General features: G+C 39.3%; 1 protein-coding gene across 1 annotated transcript; it reads right to left on the bottom strand.

Annotated features, from left to right (window-relative positions):
- Window positions 1–13,780: 13,780 nt before the first annotated feature.
- Window positions 13,781–14,726, bottom strand: LOC136388772 (olfactory receptor 10A3-like). Its single transcript, XM_066360576.1, is given in 2 exon segments — window positions 13,781–13,813; window positions 13,815–14,726. Coding segments are annotated over 2 exon segments (945 nt in total).
- Window positions 14,727–21,307: the final 6,581 nt, after the last annotated feature.

The raw sequence follows: 21,307 nt of genomic DNA, 5'->3' as shown, positions 1-21,307 counted from the left end.
TGCCTCTTTATCTCTTCCTTCTCGCACTCCCTTTCCAGTATTCTCCCTTTCCTGGAATGACATCAAATTCCTTTACATTCAGGCTTTCAAATACAGTGGTACCTTGAGACACGATTTTAATTCGTTCTGTAACCGAGCTCGTAAGTCAGTCAACTCATATATCAAATTTCCGATACTGGACCCATGTGCCAATGCGCCAACTAGCGGCAGCTTCCCGAATCATGACTCGTATCTTAAAATTTTGCTCGGATCTCAAACAAAAATACAGACCGAGTCGCAGCTCGTATCTTAAAAAAAAAAATTGTGTGTTGGTCTGTTCGTATCTCAAGGCACCACTGTACTACGTCGTGTCCTCCTGGACTGCTCCACCCTCCACAGCTGGGTCCAGCTAACTCTTCCTATCAACCATTAAGGCTTAGTCTAAATATCACTTTCCCAGGGAGGCCTTTCCTGTTTTCCCAAGGCCATTTCTCTCTGCTCCACCCACTCAAGATTAGATAATGTCTTTCTGTCATAAATCCAAGACATCTTGTGCTTTCTCTTATAAAAGCAAATATAACTGTAATAATATTTTTTATTTTGTGTTTATTTGTTTAATAATTGTATCTCCCATTAAACTATCTTGCTAGCCTTTATGTTCCCAGTACCTATCACAGTGTCTGATACAGAGAAGCCATTCAACAAATATTGTTGAATAAAGATTAAATGGCTTGCTTTTCTTTTCTCAAAATGATCACTCTCCCTCCCACCACTATCTCTGCATAGACTGTTAGAAAGTCACAGCCCAATATGCACACACTCAGGCTCTATAAAACTCTCTACAAATAAGGTAACACTCATCCTTCAATTCTTAATTCAAATATCACACCATCAATATGACCACAACAGAACCCTAAAAGTTGGCATTGCCTCTAGAATAGGAACAAAGGGCAGAATCAGGAAGTGTCTTGAGGATAATGTTAATGAAAGCTAAATAATGTAAATAAAAGCTCTTCAAGGAGATTGTTGATGCAGGGCTTGTAGATAGTTAGGAAATTGATATTAGCTGGATGAAAGGGCACCCAATGATGTACTGGTTATACATCAAAATGATCACTTCGGACAGTGTAGGAAATAGAAACGTATCAATAAAGCAGTAAATGTGACTGAGGAGGTTTCTAGGCAAAATATCTGAAGTGCTAACTGGTTTCTTTTAGCTGTGTATAATAAAATACTAGGACCAAAAAATGACCAAGAGACCAAACTATTAAGTTTTTCAAAAGAATTTAGAAAAAAAATATAAAGCAGTCAGGACTTTCTAGATTCAAAAATAAAACTAGTTTCTCATTTCCAGTCTCTCCCAGCAAATGATGTTAAAAGAAAGAAATGGGCAAAGATAAAATCCAGGAAGTGGTTTGTAAAATCCTTTGTTCAAAACTCAGAAAGATTTTAAATGCTCTTAAAAGAGCTCCGTCCTGCTTCAGCTCCAGAATGCTCTGGAACTGACCCCGCACGGTCTATGGGATCAGGCCTGAGTGGCGGCTTCAGCTCCAGAACGCTCTGGAACTGACCCTGCACCAGTCTATGGGATCAGGCCTGAGTGGCTGCTTCAGCTCCAGAATGCTCTGGAACTGACCCCGCACGGTCTATGGGATCAGGCCTGAGTGGCTGCTTCAGCTCCAGAATGCTCTGGAACTGACCCCGCACGGTCTATGGGATCAGGCCTGAGTGGCTGCTTCAGCTCCAGAATGCTCTGGAACTGACCCCGCACGGTCTATGGGATCAGGCCTGAGTGGCTGCTTCAGCTCCAGAATGCTCTGGAACTGACCCCCGCACGGTCTATGGGATCAGGCCTGAGTGGCTGCTTCAGCTCCGGAATGCTCTGGAACTGACCCCGCACGGTCTATGGGATCAGACCTGAGTGGCTGCTTCAGCTCCGGAATGCTCTGGAACTGACCCCGCACGGTCTATGGGATCAGGCCTGAGTGGCCGCTTCAGCTCCAGAATGCTCTGGAACTGACCCCGCACGGTCTATGGATCAGGCCTGAGTGGCTGCTTCAGCTCCGGAATGCTCTGGAACTGACCCCGCACGGTCTATGGGATTAGGCCTGAGTGGCCGCTTCAGCTCCAGAATGCTCTGGAACTGACCCCGCACGGTCTATGGATCAGGCCTGAGTGGCTGCTTCAGCTCCGGAATGCTCTGGAACTGACCCCGCACGGTCTATGGGATCAGACCTGAGTGGCTGCTTCAGCTCCGGAATGCTCTGGAACTGACCCCGCACGGTCTATGGGATCAGGCCTTGAGAGGCTGCTACCATCAGACCGGTCTCTCCCTCTGGGTGTCTCAGTTTGTAGCAGAAGGGTTGGAAGTGTTGGGCAACAACTACCTATTGATGCTTCTTAGAGAATACTAAATAGGTCTTCAGGAAAGTTACTGTAATGAACAATCAAATTTTTTGCCTGGAGGCCCAATCAGGCGTCTCCTAGAATAGTAAAGTTATGCTAATAAGACGATGAAATAGTAAAGACAGGTTCATGTAGACAGAAAACTGTGTGGGAAGTTGGCAGTCTCCGTTCTTTCAGTACTTGCACTATATAAAATATATTAAAAGAGCTGTCAAAGTAAGAATTACACAGAACAGGCCCTGGCCGGTTGGCTCAGTAGTAGAGCATCGGTCCAGCATGTGGAAGTCCCGGGTTTGATTCCCGGCCAGGGCACACAGGAGAAGCACCCATCTGCTTCTCCACCTTTCCTCCTCTCCTTTCTCTCTATCTCTCTCTTCATCTCCTGCAGCCAAGGCTCCACTGGAGCAAAAATTGGCCCCGGGTGCTGAGGATGGCTCCAAGGCCTTCGCCTCAGGCGTTGGAATGGCTCCAATTGCAATGGAGCAACGCCCCAGATGGGCAGAGCATTGCCCCCTGGTGGGCATGCCAGGTGGATCCTGGTCAGGCGCATGCAAGAGTCTATCTGCCTATATGCTTCTCACTTCGGAAAAATACAAAAAAAAAAAACCCACAAACAAAAAGCAACAGAATTACACAGAACAAAGTTAATCAGACAGAGAGACTGTATTCAAGAGAGAGAGTTACTGACCCAAAACTGTTGAAACAAAGGGCTGGAGAGGTTTTGAGAGCTAGGGTGAGGAAAATCATGAGTCATCTGTTTGCTAACCAATCTCACCCAAAGAAAAAGTAAACTTTCTCACATATCCATAGCAGGAAGTATATAGTTCCAAAAAAAGGCAGAGAAAGAATTTCACTCACCTGTTTTCTAATATATTCTATGAAAAGTGAGGCCAGGGGCCTGTACTCAGGAATAACACCTGTCTAAAGTTTACTCAAGCTTAGAGGGGAACATCGAAGGCCATGTTGGTTAGAGCGTTCATGTTATTCATCTTGAAGGCATTTTTCTGTTTCTGCACTACATCATTTGGACCTTGCTGTGCTGTTGTCCGTGTTGCACAAGCTTTGGGTGAACAAGATGGTGTGCAATTTGAGTTGGGAAATAGATGTAAATTTTCAGCCCAGTGAAGAAACATCTTAGGTAATGCCTTCACTTAATTCTGACCTGTTCTGGAAGCTCTTGATCGCAAAAGATATAAAAGTGTAGTAACAGATACTAGAAGCATGACTTCTAGAAAGTGAGGGCAGGATTACCCTGATACTCATTAGATGTCTTCCCTTCACAGGGACAAGCACACGCTATTTGATCATAGACTTCTGTGTTCAGCCCACTGAGTTGATGTTGAATAAAAAGCAGGGAAGTTTAGAGAAAGAACTCGAGTGATAAGAGTTTGTGGGTGTTCTTTCTAAGGCACTGCTGAGACTCTGATTGCTGCCAGTGTCTACTTCTGGATCAGTCAGCTTAAGGGACAGTGGAGGTGAGGTAGCACCTATATTGGTAGTGAAGCCCACTCACGTGTGTTGGGGCTCTCCCAAAGCAGGGACAGTGGTCACACAGGGAGCTAGTTCAGTGAAGCAGAAATAAAGCTACAGGTTGGGAATTATAGGCATTACATGATGTCAGAATAATTGCCACAGAAACAATAATGACAAACATGTTTGAACAAACTTATTATGCAATAGAAAAAGAATTGAATTCTCCCAACTGAAAGAAATCACATTCTAGGCAAAACCAGTGAATAGAGATCAAAACCTAGATATAGCCTCAGAAAGAAAAAGGTGAATAATAAAGAAGAAGTACCCTAGCCTGGCCTGTGGTGGCACAGTGGATAGAGCATCAACATGGAACACTGATGTCACCAGTTCGAAACTCCTGGCTTGACCAGTCAAGGCACATGCGAGTAGCAATCAGTGAACGTTAAAGTGGAGCAACTTTGATTTTGTTCTCTCTCTCTCTCTCTCTCTCTCTCTTCTTCCCTCTGTAAAATCGAAAAATAAAATCTTTAAGAAAAAGAAAGAAAAAAATACCTTACATTATACTTACATTATTCTAAATTCAGAACAAACAACAAAAAAAAAACATCTAGTGTAGCAGTTAAGATCTTTTAGCTGCAAGTGGCAGAGAACTCAACCAAATTGACTTACACAAAAATAATATAAAATCACATAAGTTGCCTGACCAGGTGGTGGTGCAGTGGATGGAGCATCGGACTGGGATGCGGAGGACCCAGGTTCGAGACCTCGAGGTCGCCAGCTTGAGTGCGGGCTCATCTGGTTTGAGCAAAGCTCACCAGCTTGAGCCCAAGATTGCTGGCTTGAGTAAAGGGTCACTCAGTCTGCTGTAGCCTCCCGGTCAAGGCACATGTGAGGGGGCAGTCAACAGACAACTAAGGTGCCGCAACGAGGGGTTGGTGCTTCTCGTCTCTCTCCCTTCCTGTCTTCCCTCTCTCTGTCTCTGTCACAAAATAAATAAATAAATAAAATTAAAATGCTTTAAAAAAATAACAAGTTAAGGGCTTAAGGTTGATAATGGTTCCAAGTACAACATGATGCAAGGGTTTGAACCAGGGCTTGATTTTTTTTTTTTTTTTTTTGGAAAGAAACAAATGCTATCCAAATGAGAACAAAGACTGTTTATTCAGAGTCAATTATAGAAAGGGAGTCAGTCGCCCACACTTGGGTTTAGTTCAGAGGCAGGCAGAGAGTGGGAAACTTGGTAGTGAAAAAAGATTTCAACTGTGTTCTGTTTGGAGGTTGATGGCATGATGAAGCTGGAGGTGGCTAACTAGAAGTGGGCAGCTGATGAGACAGGCCTGGAGATCATATTTGGCTTTCTCTGGGTTTCCTGAGTTGGACAGGGAAGTGATAATAGGTAGGGAAATGGCAGTCATTGGCCAAAAATGAGGGAAACTGGCAGTTGTTGACCAAGTTCTGACTGTTCTGGACTGATTACTGTAGAGGTTGTAGGCAGAGTTCTGTTGTCATATATGGTCTGACCATTTTATATTCAGTTTTTCTGTGTATTTATAATTACCAGGTCTAACTCATGGTGTGATCACTCCATTCTGTGTGTTTTATCTTGCTGGTTTTAAAAATGGCTTCAGCAGCCTGATCTATGGTGGCGCAGTGGATCAAGCATCGACCTGGAACACTGAGGTGGCTGGTTCGAAATCCTACACTTGTCTAGTCAAGGCACATATGGGTGTTGATGCTTCCTGCTCCTCCCCCCTTTCTCTTTCTCTCTCCCTCTCTCTCTCCGTCTCTCTCTTCTCTAAAATGAATAAATTAAAAAAATAAATAAATAAATGGCTCCAGCAACATTAAGCTTCTTAGATCCTTTCTTGGCTGAGTTCATCAGAAAAAAACAAGATCCTCTTTTCTAGAATTTCTTGGGGGAGGAAGGCATAGGGAATTGGCTCTTTGTATTTCATTGGCTCTGAGTGCATCATGCTCCACACTTGAGCCCACCACCGTGGTGGGCAAGTAGAAATCATGAGCTGCAAGGCCCTGGCCGGTTGGCTCAGCGGTAGAGCGGCAGCCTAGCGTGCGGAGGACCCAGGTTCGATTCCCGGCCAGGGCACACAGGAGAAGTGCCCATTTGCTTCTCCACCCCTCCACCGCGCCTTCCTCTCTGTCTCTCTCTTCCCCTCCCACAGCCAAGGCTCCATTGGAGCAAAGATGGCCTGGGCGCTGGGGATGGCTCTGTGGCCTCTGCCTCAGGCACTAGAGTGGCTCTGGTCACAACATGGCGACGCCCAGGATGGGCAGAGCATCACCCCCTGGTGGGCAGAGCTTCGCCCCATGGTGGGCGTGCCGGGTGGATTCTGGTCGGGCGCATGCGGGAGTCTGTCTGACTGTCTCTCCCTGTTTCCAGCTTCAGAAAAATGCAAAAAAAAAAAAGAAAGAAAGAAATCATGAGCTGCAAGCATTTGTGCTGAGTGTGGCTATTTTAGTTTGAATGTTAGGGTCATATCCAATAAATATCTATTGCAGAAATAAATAAATGACAGTGAGGCTGGCCTCAGTCTTTTTAACACTGAATCTCAGAACACAATTGCAATATTTTCAGACTTTTAAAGAAAACTGCATGTAATCACAAATAGTGTCACTAAGACAAGCTGTCACATTTATGTGAAGGCAACGGAACCACATTCTCTTGTGCAATTACTTATAGAAATATTCCATACTTATCTTTCTTTTAAAAATAATTCTTTTGGTCAGCCATTAAAATTATGAACTCAAGAATGGTGATAGTTAAAAAAATATATACTCTCCAACAGAATTTTCAGAGCTTTGTACCAACTCAGCTTCCAACTCATAATAAGAATCCTCAGGAGAAGCCCTAGCCGAGTAGCTCAGTTGGTTAGAACATCGTCCCAACGCCAAGGTTGCAGGTTCAATTCCTGGACAGGGCACATACTAGAATCAACCATTAAATGGATAAATAAGTGTAAGAACAAACTGTTTCTCTCTCTCTCTCTCTAAAAATTAATTAGTCAATAAAAATAAACATAAATAAATACTCCCCAGAGGAAATAATACTTGAACAAATAAAACCTGCTCAAAATCTTAAAGTAATGAACCTTCAAGAATGTAAGTACACTTTTAATGTTCATAATGGAATTTATATGAAGTTTAAGGCAAAGTGTTTAACTACTGATTGCTATCCCTTGTTATAAAAATTATCTTATAATTGCATGAAAGAAATTTCTTTCAAAGAATCATTCTGGCTGGCAGAATCTGGATTGCACAGTTCTTATTGTACTTCTTAATGTATATTTACAGATACCAAAATATTGTTTAGTTGATTTCAAGTTAGGAAGCCCCTACAAATTTTCTTTAGTAAACAAATATTGCATTTCAATGAAAAAATGGACTTACATATCCCTCCAAAGCATCCATGTATTAGTGTGCTGGGGCTACCAGGACAAGGAACCACACAGTGGGTAACTCAAGTGGCAGAAGTTCACCGTCACACAGTCTGGAGGCTAGCAGTCCAAGATCAAGTTGTCAGCAACTTGAGTTCCTTCTGAGGGCAGAGAGGGAGGGATTTGCGCTGGGTCTCTCTCCTCGGCTGTAGCTAGCCATCTTTTCTGATGTCTCTTCACATTGTCTTCTCTCTCTGCATATATCTTTATCCAAATTTCCACTTTTGATGAGGACACCAAGTCATCTTGAATGATGGCTCACTCTTGTAACCTCACTGTAGCTTGATTAACTCTGTGATGACCCTATTTCCAAATAAGGTCACATTTTGAAGTCCTGGGGGTTAGGACTTCAACATGTGAACTGGCAAGGAACACAGTTCAACCCGTAACAATCCTATTTAACAACAATTGCAGAAATACACAAGATATTCACGTACTTCAGATTCTAAGAAATTCAATAGTCCTAATTAGTGATGACATGGAATTGAGAAACAATCATCTTGCCACTCCCTCAGGACTCTGACACTGCACTGCAGCCTCTTGCACCCTAGCTCATTCAGGACTCGAGGGGACTGGGCCCCACTGACTGCTGCAGGGGAACTTTATTCTGCGGGGCTGACCTATGTTGATTGGACATGAAATGGATCCTGTGCCTAGAACTCCATTTGGTTCTGTTCTTAGTTGTTTTCATTTAGGCACTTAGTTGTTTTCATTTATGTAAAGATGCAGAACATTGGCCCTAACACCAGTCACTGAGGGAGAGCACAACAGGAGGCATTTCTCTGACCTCTCATTTGCATATGGAGTCCTTCTAGAGGTCTTAAGGAGATGAGCCTTGCACAGCCTACCCTTTTTTGCTGACTGCTCTGATCTCCCAAATGGCAGTGCAGAGAGGTTATTTACCTTCCCTTTCTCTGGAACTAGACTCATACTTGTGGCAAAGCTATGGGTGCAACCCCACACTACCTTATTAAACAATGCCAGGTAATCTCTACATTTCACACACTGACAAACCGGTTCTCTTCACACTCAAGAAAGGACCGTTCTTATAAGTTAGTGAGGGTATACCGCCAAGAGAGTCCTTGGAAATCGGCCGACTGGCACAGCCTCAACCTGGATGGTATACTAAGCACAGTGATACCTTTGTCTCAGCAGGTTGCTCGTACGTGTGGTAAAACCAGATAAAAGCAGTCTGCCGCAACCAACCCAGAGAAAAAGAAATTAGCTCTGCAGCAGTGCCCTCCTTAAATGCTCCATCTTCATAGTTAATATGTTTGTTTATCCCTCTGGGTCTGCACAGCCAAGGATTTCCACGATCCTATATAACTGCTCAAAGGAAAAGGCAAGGCGGTGATCATTGTCAGGGAGCAAATCAAGGGACTTCAGAAACCCAAAAGGCTCCTTATGCTAAGAAGCTGAGTCCAGCATTTGACCCCAGGCTTCAGGTGTCATAAACTATATTAGTTCGGTAGTAGGGCCGTGTACAGGTAACCCCCACTCTCCGAAAGTTCACTTTCCGCCACTTCTCCTTTATGAAAGACCTACATTAGCACAGTAACAACTTTTTTTCATAAAGCAAAAATCCTCTTCAGATTTCTTTTGATTAGAGAAAACATGTACTAACTAATGTAAGGCTTTACTAAAAGTACAGTGGCATAATGTGAACTTTCGAAAAGCGGGGGGTACCTGTACCTGTTTCTGCTAACCACAGAAACCTGAAGAGGATTTTCGCTTTTAGGAAAAAAGGCAAAAGCAAAAGTAGCTGTCAGTGTGTTCTGTAGCAAGCCTCTAAAGAAGCCGCTCACGCCCCAAGCAGTGGGAGTGGAATCCACGTCCGGGAACTACACTCAGCATCTTAGCATCAAGCCCCTTGGCTTGGGATTGTGTCTGCCAACACCTGCACTTTATCTCTATTTATTTTGTGCGTTCATTAGCAAGATGTGTCCTAAGATATCAGAAAAGCATAAGAGAACTTTTAAGGGTGTTGCACATAGGGTAAAACTGGATGTGGTTAATCACGGTGAATGAAATAAAGATACCGTGCTTCCGCTGAATTTGGGGTCTGGAAGCACTCAAATATTTTTCCATATAAATTCATGGTAGTTGCATCTTCACCATTTTGGCACATGAAAGGCTTCATAGGAGCACTCTACCTTTGGATAGTGGGGCAAACCTGTATTAGTGAAAAACCTGTCTCCCACCTGTTGTTGTTCTTTCATAACTGTATTCCCACACACTTCTAGTCAGCAAACATTTGGGGGCCCTCCCCCACACCACGCAGTTCTCCACATCACAGGAGGGTATGTGTCCTACAACATTATTCAATTCCTACACTATCTACTTGGGGGTCGCATCAGATCCCACAGGCCAGGGACTGTCCCACAGCACCACTCCCACTCCATTTCAGATGCCAGTTGCAAGTAGTAGGTCTCCAGATTACCCAAAACTTCTGTCCAACTTGGCTACAAATCACAAGTTATCATGACCCCCCTCCCCCCGAGGTTCAATTAATCTGCTGGAGTGGATCACAGAACTCAAAGAAACACTTATGCTTACCACTTTATTAAAAGATATGATAAAGGCCTGACCCGGCGGTAGCACAGTAGACAGAGCGTCGGACTGGAACACGGAGGACCCAGGTTCTAACCCCAAAGTCGCCGGCTTAAGCAAAGCTCACCAGCTTGAGCCCAATGTCACTGGTTCAAGCAAGGGGTCACTCAGTCTGCTGTAGTCCCCCAGTCAAGGCACATATGAAAAAGCAATCAATAAACAACTAAGGTGTCGCAACAAAGAATTGATGCTCCTCATATCTCTCCCTTCCTATCTGTCCCTATCTGTCCCTCTTGCTGTCTCTCTCTGTCTGTCAAACACACACAAAAGATATGATAAAGGATACAAATGAAAAGATACACAGGGTGAGATTGGGGAGGGTCCCAAGTGCAGGAACTTCTGTCCCTGGTACACGATGTGTTCACCAACCTGGAAACACCTCAAACCCCATACTCTTGGATTTTTTATGGGCACTTCATCACCTGGGCATGGTTGGTCATGAACTTCAGTTTTAGCCCTTTTCCCTTCTCAAGAGAATGAGTGGAAGGAGAGAGGTTAAAAAATTCCAAGTTTCTAATTACAGCTTGGTCTTTTCAGTGACCGTCCTCTCATCCAGGGCCACCCAGAAGCCCACCCAGAGTTCCCACATTAGAACAAAGACACTCCTATTGCCCAGGAAAGTGCAACAAATTCAGGAGCCCTGTGTCAGGAGCCAGGGGGACAGACCAATATATAATTTTTCTACTATTGCATATATCCCTGATGATTATAGATGCTAAAATTCTCAACTAAATATTAGAAACACCAAACTCAACAGCAGACTCAAAATATTGTACTTGAAAAAAAATCATACTCAGTGATCAAGTGACATTTATCCTTAGAAAAGGAGGATGATTCAACCTAAGCAAATCAGTACACCTGATACATTACATTAATAAAATGAAAGATAATAATATCAGGTCAACAGATATGGAAAAAGCACTTGACAAAATTTAACATCCTCTCATGATAAAAGCTATCAATAAAGTGTGTATAGAAGGAATGTACCTCAACATAGTAAAAGCCACATGTGACAAGCTCATAAAATTATACTAAAGGTGAAAAGTGAAGCTAAAATCAGGCACAAGTGGAGAGTGCCACTCTCATGGCCCCTGTTCAACAGAGTAATGGATGTCCTAGTCAGAGCAATTAAGCAAGACAAAGAAGTAAAAACCATCCAAACTGGAAAGGAAAAAGTAAGATTGCCTCTATTGGCAGACAATATAATCTTATACAGAGAAAATCCTAAAGACTCAGATAAGAAACTTTGAGACCTAATGAACAAATTCAGTAAAGTTGCAGGATATAAAATCAACATTCAGAAATTATTTGCACTTCTATATACTAACAACAAAATGTAAAAAAAAAAAAGAAAATTTACAAATTCTGTTCATGATAACATCAAAAAATAAAATAGGAATAAATACTCAGGAAGTGAAAGATGTATACTATATAATTAAAACTACAAGATGCTGATGAAAAATATTGAGAAGACACTGATAAATGAAAAAATATTTCCTGCGTATGGATGGAAAAATTAATCTTGTAAAAATGTCAATACTACCTAAAGTCATTTATAGATTTAATGTAATACCTATCAAAATTCCAATGGCATTCTACACAGAAACAGAAAAAAGCAATACTAAAATTCATATGAAACCACAAAGGGCCCAAATAACCAAAGCAATGTTCAGGAAGAAGAACAAAGCTGGAGACATCATACTTTCTGATTTCAAACTATACTACAAAGGTATAGTAATTAAAACAGTATGGTACTGTCATAAAAACTGACACACAGGCAAATGAAACAGAATTGAGAGCACAAAAATAAAACTTCACAGAGATGGTTGAATATTTGACAAGAGAGCCAAGAAGCCTCAGTGGGGAATCTTACCTCTTCAAACAATGGTGTTGGGGAAACTTAATAACCACATACAGAAAAATAAAAGTTGAACCCTTATCTTACACCACTCATGAAAATGAATTCAAACTGGATTAATAACTTAAACCTAAAACCCAATGCTGTAAAACTCCTGGAAGAAAACATAAGGAAAAATCTTCTTGGCGCTGGTCATGGCAATGATTTTTTGGATATGAGACCAAAAGCACAAGCAACAAAAGCAAAAATAAATATGGGAGACTATATCAAACTAAAAAGCTACTGCACAGCAAAAAAAAAAAAAAAAACAAAAAAAAAAAAATAAGAAGGTAACCTACCAAATGGGAGAAAATATTTGCAAATTATATATCTGTTAAGGGTTAATATCCAAAATATATGAAGAATTCATACAACTCAATAACAAAAAAATAAAACAACCTAATTAAAAATTTGGCAGAGGAACTTAAGACATTTTTCCAAAGAAGACATACAAATGGCCCACAGGTACATGAAATAAAATATCAACTTACATCTGTTAGAATTTTTATCATCAAGAATTAACCTGGAGGGCATTATGATAAGTGAAATAAGATAGACAAAGAAAAACAAACACTATAAGGTATCACTTATATGTGGAATTTTAAATAAATCAATAAATAATTTAAGTCTAACTCATTCAAACAGATGGAGTTGGAGTAGGGGAATAGGGAGATAGATGTTGGTAAAAGGATACAAACTTTCAGTTATAAGATGAATAAGTTTTGAGAGTATAATATACAGTACGGTGACTAGCTAATAATAAAGTATTATATACTTGAAATTTGTTAATAGATCTCAAGTGTTCTCAACCAAGATACACACAAAAGTAACTGTGTGAGGTGATAGATGTGTTAATTAACTTGATTGTGATGATCACTTCGCAATGTATATAAAATGATCATATTGTACTCTAAATACACACAATTTTAATTGTCAATTATATTTCACTAAAGCTGGGGAAATAGCCTGACCGGTGGTGGTACAGTGAATCGAGCATCCCCCCAACCTCCGGAATGCCAAGTCGCCAGTTTGAAACCCCAAGGTCACTGGCTTGAGCATGTGGTCACTGACGTGAGCATGCAGGATTGTTGACATGATTCCAAATGTTGCCAGCTTGAGCCCCAAGGTCACTGGCTTGAGCCCAAAGGTCCCCAGCTTGAGCAAGGGGCTGCTGTCTTGGCTTGAGCCTGAGGTCCAATCCCCAGTCAAGGCCTATATGAAAAGCAATAAATGCACAACTTCACATGGAGCAACTATAAGTTGATGCTCCTCATCTCTCTAGAAATAAAAATAACTAGAAAAATAAATAAATTAAGGCATTAAAAAAGAAATTTGGTTTATACAATCAATGAATGAACTAAATAATTAAACGAATCTGTGTTTAGCTTCTTTTTGTTTGCTTTATTGGTTCTTTTAAGAAATATGAAAATAAAATTTCATATCAAGAAATAGGATTCAATCAAACATTTTTGATGATGCCATTTTGACATTTTCTGAAAACAGTATTATACAACATTCAGATTTATCCACACTTTCAGCAATCTGCTAATAAAATTATGAAAAGTAATTTAATAATATTTATAAAAGTTTGCCATCTCAAAGTTGCTTTAACTAATCAAATTCATGTTGGAAAACCTACTCTGCAGAAATTAAAGCACCAAGATTTATGAAGGTATAAAACTAGGTTTTTTATTTAGAGTTCTCTAAAGGAACAAAAATCTAACAAATGCCTATATGGCCTCCAATAAACACTTTTTTGAAGAAACTGTGTAATATCCCATATCAAGGAATATAATGCATCTATGAAAAGACATATATATATAAATACCCCTAATATATTATCAGATTTTTAGAACTCAAAAGTAAAGTATATTTATACCAAGAAGTACAAATTATTTTCACCATTTATTAAATTTAGAATAGTTCAGTCAGACAGTGACCAAAACATAGTTTCCTAGCACAGTCAGAATGTATATAAATCTGATTTTCTTTGCCATAATTTTTAGCAAAGCTCTTTTCATCTCACTGTTTCGCAGACTGTAGATCAGTGGATTCAGCAGAGGCGTAAGAAGTGAGTAAGACAATGACATCAGTTTCTTGGTTTCTGGGGAGTAGCCAGATTTGGGCTGTAAATAGGTCATACTGGCTGTGCCATAGAAGAGGGTGACAGACGTGAGGTGGGAGGCACAGGTGGAAAAGGCCTTTTGCCTCCCAGTGGTTGATGGCATCTTTAGGATGGCAAAAAGAATCCGAATGTAAGACAAGAGTATCAACAAGAAAGGAACTATGATAATCAAAATGGTGCCGGTGAATGCATAGATTTCAAACCAAAAGGTGTCTGCACATACAAGTTCTAGCACTGCTGGAGTTTCGCAAGAGATATGATTAATTTCATTGGGACCACAAAATGGAAAACTAAAAACCCAGGATGTTTGCACAGTAGCCACCGTGATCCCTGACACCCATGAGAACATGACTAATTTCATGAAAACAGGTTTGTTCATAATCACTGGGTAGCTCAGAGGATGGCATATTGCAGCAAATCTGTCATACGCCATTGCCCCCAGGAGGAAGCACTCGGTCCCACCAAAAAGAAGAAGGAAATACATCTGTGCAAAACAGCCTGAGAAAGTGAGTGTAGTTTTCTCAGTGGAGAGAACCACCAGCATTTCAGGCATAATGACTGCACTGAAACTCACATCCACCACAGACAAGTTCAGGAGAAACAGGTACATGGGAACGTGGAGACTCTGTTCCAGGGAGATGATGACTATGATAATGGCATTCCCTATCAAGGTCAGCAGGTAAATAATCAGGAAAACCCCAAAGAGCTGTTCTTGGAGTTCAGGAAAGTTTGCAAAGCCCAAGAGGATGAATTCAATCACAAAGCTCTGATTTTGTATATTCATTTCAGTAGTAGAGCATATTTTGTTTTTATGGACCTAGTATACGAGTTATGAAGTCATTGTCCAATAGCTGAGTCTGTGTCTGCACTTACCCCAGATAGTCTTGGCAGATGATATAAAAAGAAACTTATCCTGACAGGAGTTCAGTTTGGCAATTTTGGAGAATTGATCTTTCAAATACAAAGGAGGAAGTGAAGAATTCTGGCTCAGAAATCTTGTCTGTAAAGTACAAAATACATCAAAATTCTTTTACAACTTTTACATTACATAGTTTGAAAATTAAACATGACCTTAAAACAAACATAAATGTTTTATAACTTAGGTTACAAAATTTAAGACTAAAAAGAATAAAGTATTAAAAAACTAAACAAATGGTAAAAGATACAAAATTTTGATAACAACTTAATAATTCAAAGTTATAGCAACATTGTTTTATATTTATTATAAATATTTATCATGGTTAAAATACTGTGTGTGACTAGGTTAAATGTAAAAACACTGCAGGAACTCACAAAGAGGTCATATTTCAGATATAACTATCTTAAGTGACCTGTAAATAATGTGAATTGACTTTAGGCTTTTTAATGTCTGCATAGACTGGTAATGGCCAATTATATTAAGACTGGCCTACATAGGAAGTTTTAAGAGCCACTTCTCTATGACTCATACATTGACCGTTATGATTTAAGAAAAGTCCAATTTGGGTCATATTAAACTAATTTTAGTGTTTCAACTCTCTTTTTTTCTCTCTTCTCCTATGCAACTTCACAAGTTCATTTAATCACTAATTATTCAACAAACACTGTTTAATCACCTAACGTTTTTCTAGGCTCAGTAATCACAGGCACACATTTGATCCTCCACGTCAACAGAGAGCTAGAAACACTACATAAACTAGCATTGCACCCTTAGCTCAGTACTCTCTAACTCCTCCCATTATACCCTGCTCTATTTTTCTTACCTATCACCTACTGACATTTTAGATAGATAGGTATATTTAATTTATAGGTTATAAATTATAAATAATAAAATATAGTATTTACATATTATATATATATCAATATATATTAAAATCTAACTCCCTCACTAAAATATAAAGTCCAGGATACAAAGATTTTTTTTCTTTGCTATATTCACAATGTCTAAAACAATCTCTGGTCTGTTAATAAATGCTAAACCAGTATTTGATAAGTAAGGAATAAAAAATGAGGAAAAACCACAATGACTTTTAATAATAGAGTATCTTTTAAAAAGTAAAACCAGCACACAGAACTTTTCAATAACAGAGTATCTTTTAAAAAGTAAAACCAGCACACAAAACTTTTAGGAAGCAGAAGTAGTAACAAGCGCGTTAGACATTTCAGTGGGGATCAGATTGATTCTGAATAGGGAGGGAGGGTAAACAACCGCAATCACCGGACACCATCACTGGAAGTTATATCAGGTGGAAGGAGAAAGTCGAACGGAGGGATGAGTTGCTCAGGTCAGAGGTATTTGATGACACATTATTACAATAGAGGCCTATTGTTCTCTATGCGATGTTTTGAAAACCAGCGGATACACCGCAGAGGTTGAGAAACCCGGAGAACACGCTAAGGACAAAGTAAACTGAAGCAATTTGCTGTTGTCTTCAGAACACATCATTAACAGGCAGAAGGCAAGTTGATTATTTCTGTGTTTGACCATAATTATCCATTAAAATTAAAGGGCTTTATTAACCATAATGATTACAATTGGGATATCAAAACATCACCCAATATTAGTAAAATGTAGTCACGGGATTGAACATTTAAAACCCATTTCTAATGGGAAAAAGAATAACATGTACATATTCAGTTAGAAATACTTAAAAGTGGATAGATTTTTAAAATTAGAAAATTTAGGGTATCATATAAATAAAATAGAAAACCTTTTAGGATTGACTGTAAGCATGTTACAGAACAGAACGTTCATGAGTGGTAAAGAGCAACTGACCACAGACGCTCCATATTTTCTTGGTACCTTAGAAGACCTTTATGCTGTCTTGGATAACTCACTGATTACTCTCTTCTGTATGCTTCATCCTTGCAATTGAAAAAAAAATAAGTATTAGACTTATTTACCAAGTTCCCTTCCAGCTGCAAACTTCTAAGATTTGATGATTAGTTCATGCAAAGTACTTCTACCCCTAATTATTGCCTGGACTCTTCTCTAAGAAGAGAAAAATAAGTTGAATAGCATGTAAACCAAGGGTCTACTGATTCAAACGTTCCAGCTGTGTCTGGTAATTCCTGAGCTCAGAGAAATCTCTTTAACAGCATCTACAACTCTCAGGGAGAAGAAATGCACATGGAAAACCCATCGGGCTCACAAGTAGAATCTTCACTTTCTTACCTGTTGATTCCATCTCTCTTTAAATATCACACTACTGTACCAGAAGTTTTCGCAGAGCCACCTTCTCGTAAATAAAACTCAATGCTTTAGGGCATGGATTCTAGAACATTATATGACATTAAATTATATGCCCTGAAGAGTCCCTCCCCGGAGAATGTGGAAGCACTTCATAAACACTTTTCCATATTCACACATGATAACGAAAGGGGCTTGAACTCGGCCCCTCCTGTGAGAAAGCTCAAGAGCACAAACCTGCAGCCACCACTTCTTCATATTCCTGTGGGGGAAAACGCCTCTTCTCACAAGGGGCTCAGTTTCACCATGACATCTCCCATGGGAGTGAAAGTAGAGGCTGAATAAAGATTATAACTGGGGGAAAACGAGAGTGGGGTGAGGGGTGGAGGGTGTGAGCAAAGGCAGGTGAGCTAGAGGTAGAGGATCTGATTAGATGGGATGCACAGTTTGGGCAGTGGTCAGAAACAAACTAAGGCAAATCTATTGAAGCTTTGTAGGAAGCCTGGATGCCCTCCCCTCTATCCAAGAACTTTTTACCATTTCTAGGAGAAATAAAGAGCCACTGAAATGTTGGGGAAGGTCTGACCTGTGGTGGTGCAGTGGATAAAACGTCAACCTGGAACGCTAAGGTCACTGGTTAGAAATCCTGGGCTTGCCTGGTCAAGGCACATATGGGAGTTGATGCTTCCTGCTCCTCCCCCTCCTCTCTCTCTCTCTTCCCTCTAAAATAAATAAAGTCTAAAAAAAAAAAAAAGAAATAGAAAAAGAAATGTTGGAGGAAAATATCACTACAGTTATTTTCATAATAGAAACTTTAAACTAGGAATCAAAAGATCTGAACTAGTTTGTATGATTTGAGCAAGTCATTTAGCTCCCTTGATTCTATTACTTTCTCTGTTTAAAAAAAAAGAAAAGAAAAACATAATGTCATTAATCTCATGGTATAAATGTAAAAATCAGGAACTCAGGGATCAGTCTGGACTGGTTTGAACAATTAATAGGCCACTGGGTCAGTCCCAGCACGTGAAGAGATGAAGAGTCTGCAGGCGTGGCTTTGCCCAGAATTAGGGGATGTGGCCAGAGTGTAGGTTATCTTCTACTTCTCCTCTCTGCTTTCCTGAGTAGGTTTCATTCTCAATGTAGTTTACCCAGTGGTGGGATTCAAATAATTTAACAACCGGTTCTCTGCCCTGATGACCATTTTAAGTATAAAAAAAGATATACCAAAAGGTAGCTTATTATTTCACACATTTAATACTTAAGAACAATAAAAGAAGTACACAAAACTAGATTATAAAAAAGTTTTAAAATATTAATGAAAAAATATTAAATAATACTTGAAAAATACAATAAAACTGTTATTTAAGGTATTTCCATATTGCTTCTTGATTGGCCTTCTCACTTGCAATTCTTTTCACCTATGGACGGAATAAACATTACTACAGGCGCTTAGTATACGCTGTAGCACAGATGAATGTTAAAAAAGAGTAAGGAATATAAATTTGTGATTGCCACATTGGGCAGCTGCCCAGGCACCCACCTTAGAGAGAACCCTGATTATGAGCGTCATTTTAACAAGCAGTTTGCTGAACTCAACAAAAAATTAGGCCTCGGTTCTGCCGAACTGGTGCGAACAGGCTGAATCCCACCACTGAGGTTACCCCTCCTGGCAGCAATAAGGTTTCATTGTATGTAGTCTGTATCCAGTGGAAAATGTGCCAATTATCCTGAGGAAAAGGGATTTTTATTCACAGTTTCTAATCCAACAATCCTTCCCATAACATTTAGCATGATGGGATGACACCCATGCAAGAGCTAGTCACGTGCACAAGGTGTCAGAAATGCTGCCTAGTATTTACATGATTCATAATCCAAGAAATCACATATGGACTTCTATCATGCTGATATGTTTTGTTTGTTCATGTCAGTAATGGTAATGAAGGTGACACATACTTTGTGAGAAGTCACCAAAATGTAGTCATGATTTTTATACTTTCCTATGTGTGTATCAGACTTTAATGAAAAGTGCATAGGAACATTTCAGATATGTGCTAATGGAGATAAGAAGGAAGTAGTATTAATATCAAACTGTAATGCATAGCTAATAGTACTAAATTGATAAAATAAATCAAAACGTGGAAACTTCAATACATCTTCCTCAGTGATTGACAGACAAAATAGACAAAAGGACACACAAATGGGAATATTTTAATAATTAAGTTTTGATTTAACAGATGATAATGAGAGAGTAAACATGAGACAGAAACACTTCTCTTATGCTGCTAACTCTATATTTTCTTTCCCAAATATGTATGGAATATTTATAAAAATTGATTATGTAGTTGTCAGAAAGAAAATACTAATAAGTTCAAATACTTGGCAGTCACACACCTAACATACTTTGCAACAAAACTTCAAAACAAAACCAGATATACCCTGACGGCTATACCAGCGAATTTTATCAAACATTCAAAGAAGACTTGGTTCCTATTCTACTCAAAGTCTTCCAAAAAATTGAAGAAGAAGCAATATTTCCAAATACATTTTATGAGGCCAACATAACCCTCATACAAAAACCAGGCAAGGATGGCACAAAAAAAGAAAACTACAGACCAACATCTCTAATGAATACAGATGCTAAAATACTAAACAAAATACTAGCAAATCAAATACAACAACATATTAAAAACATAATACATCATGATCAAGTGGGATTCATCCCAGAATCTCAAGGATGGTTCAACATACGTAAAACGGTTAATGTAATACACCATATCAACAAAACAAAGAACAAAAACCACATGATCTTATCAATAGACGCGGAAAAGGTTTTCGATAAAATACAACACAATTTTATGTTTAAGACTCTCAACAAAATGGGTATAGGAGGAAAAGATCTCAACATGATAAAGGCCATATATGATAAACCATCAGCTAACATCATATTAAATGGCACAAATCTGAAGGCTTTCCCCCTTAAACCAGGAACAAGACAGGGTTGTCCACTCTCTCCACTCTTATTTAATGTGGTACTAGAGGTTCTAGCCAGAGCAATCAGACAAGACAAAGAAATAAAAGGCATCCATATCGGAAAAGAAGAAGTAAAGGTTTCACTTTTTGCAGATGATATGATCCTATACATCGAAAACCCCAAAGAATCCACAAAAAGACTACTAGAAACAATAAGCCAATAGAGTAAGGTTGCAGGATACAAAATTAACATACAGAAGTCAATAGCCTTTCTATATGCCAGCAATGAAACAATTGAGAACAAACTCAAAAGAATAATCCCCTTCACGATTGCAACAAAAAAAATAAAATACTTAGGAATAAACATAACAAAGAATGTAAAGGACTTATATAATGAAAACTATAAACCATTGTTAAGGGAAATCGAAAAAGATATTATGAGATGGAAGAATATACCTTGTTCTTGGCTAGGAAGAATAAATATAATCAAGATGGCTATATTACCCAAAGCAATATACAAATTTAATGCAATTCCCATCAAACTTCCAATGACATTTTTTAAAGAAATAGAGCAAAAAATCATCAGATTTATATGGAACTATAAAAAACCTCGAATAGCCAAAGCAATCCTAAAGAAAAAGAATGAAGCTGGGGGCATTACAATACCTGACTTCAAACTATATTATAGGGCCACGACAATCAAAACAGCATGGTATTGGCAGAAAAGTAGACACTCAGACCAATGGAACAGAATAGAAAGTCCAGAAATAAAACCACATATATATAGTCAAATAATTTTTGAAAAGAAAGCCTCTTCAATAAATGCTGCTGGGAAAACTGGAAAGCCACATGCAAAAGAATGAAACTGGACTACAGTGTGTCCCCCTCTACAAAAATTAACTCAAAATGGATCAAAGATCTAAACATAAGACCTGAAACAATTAAGTACATAGAAGAAGACATAGGTACTCAACTCATGGACCTGGGTTTTAAAGAGCATTTTATGAATTTGACTCCACAGGCAAGAGAAGTGAAGGCAAAAATTAATGAATGGGACTACATCAGACTAAGAAGTTTTTGCTCAGCAAAAGAAACTGATAACAAAATAAACAGAAAGCCAACTAAATGGGAAATGGTATTTTCAAACAACAGCTCAGATAAGGGCCTAATATCCAAAATTTACAAAGAACTCATAAAACTCAACAACAAACAAACAAACAATCCAA

The sequence above is a fragment of the Saccopteryx leptura genome, chromosome 1 (genome assembly GCF_036850995.1).
Source record: "Saccopteryx leptura isolate mSacLep1 chromosome 1, mSacLep1_pri_phased_curated, whole genome shotgun sequence".
NCBI lineage: Eukaryota > Metazoa > Chordata > Mammalia > Chiroptera > Emballonuridae > Saccopteryx > Saccopteryx leptura.
This window is presented reverse-complemented; position numbering and strand designations above follow the sequence as displayed.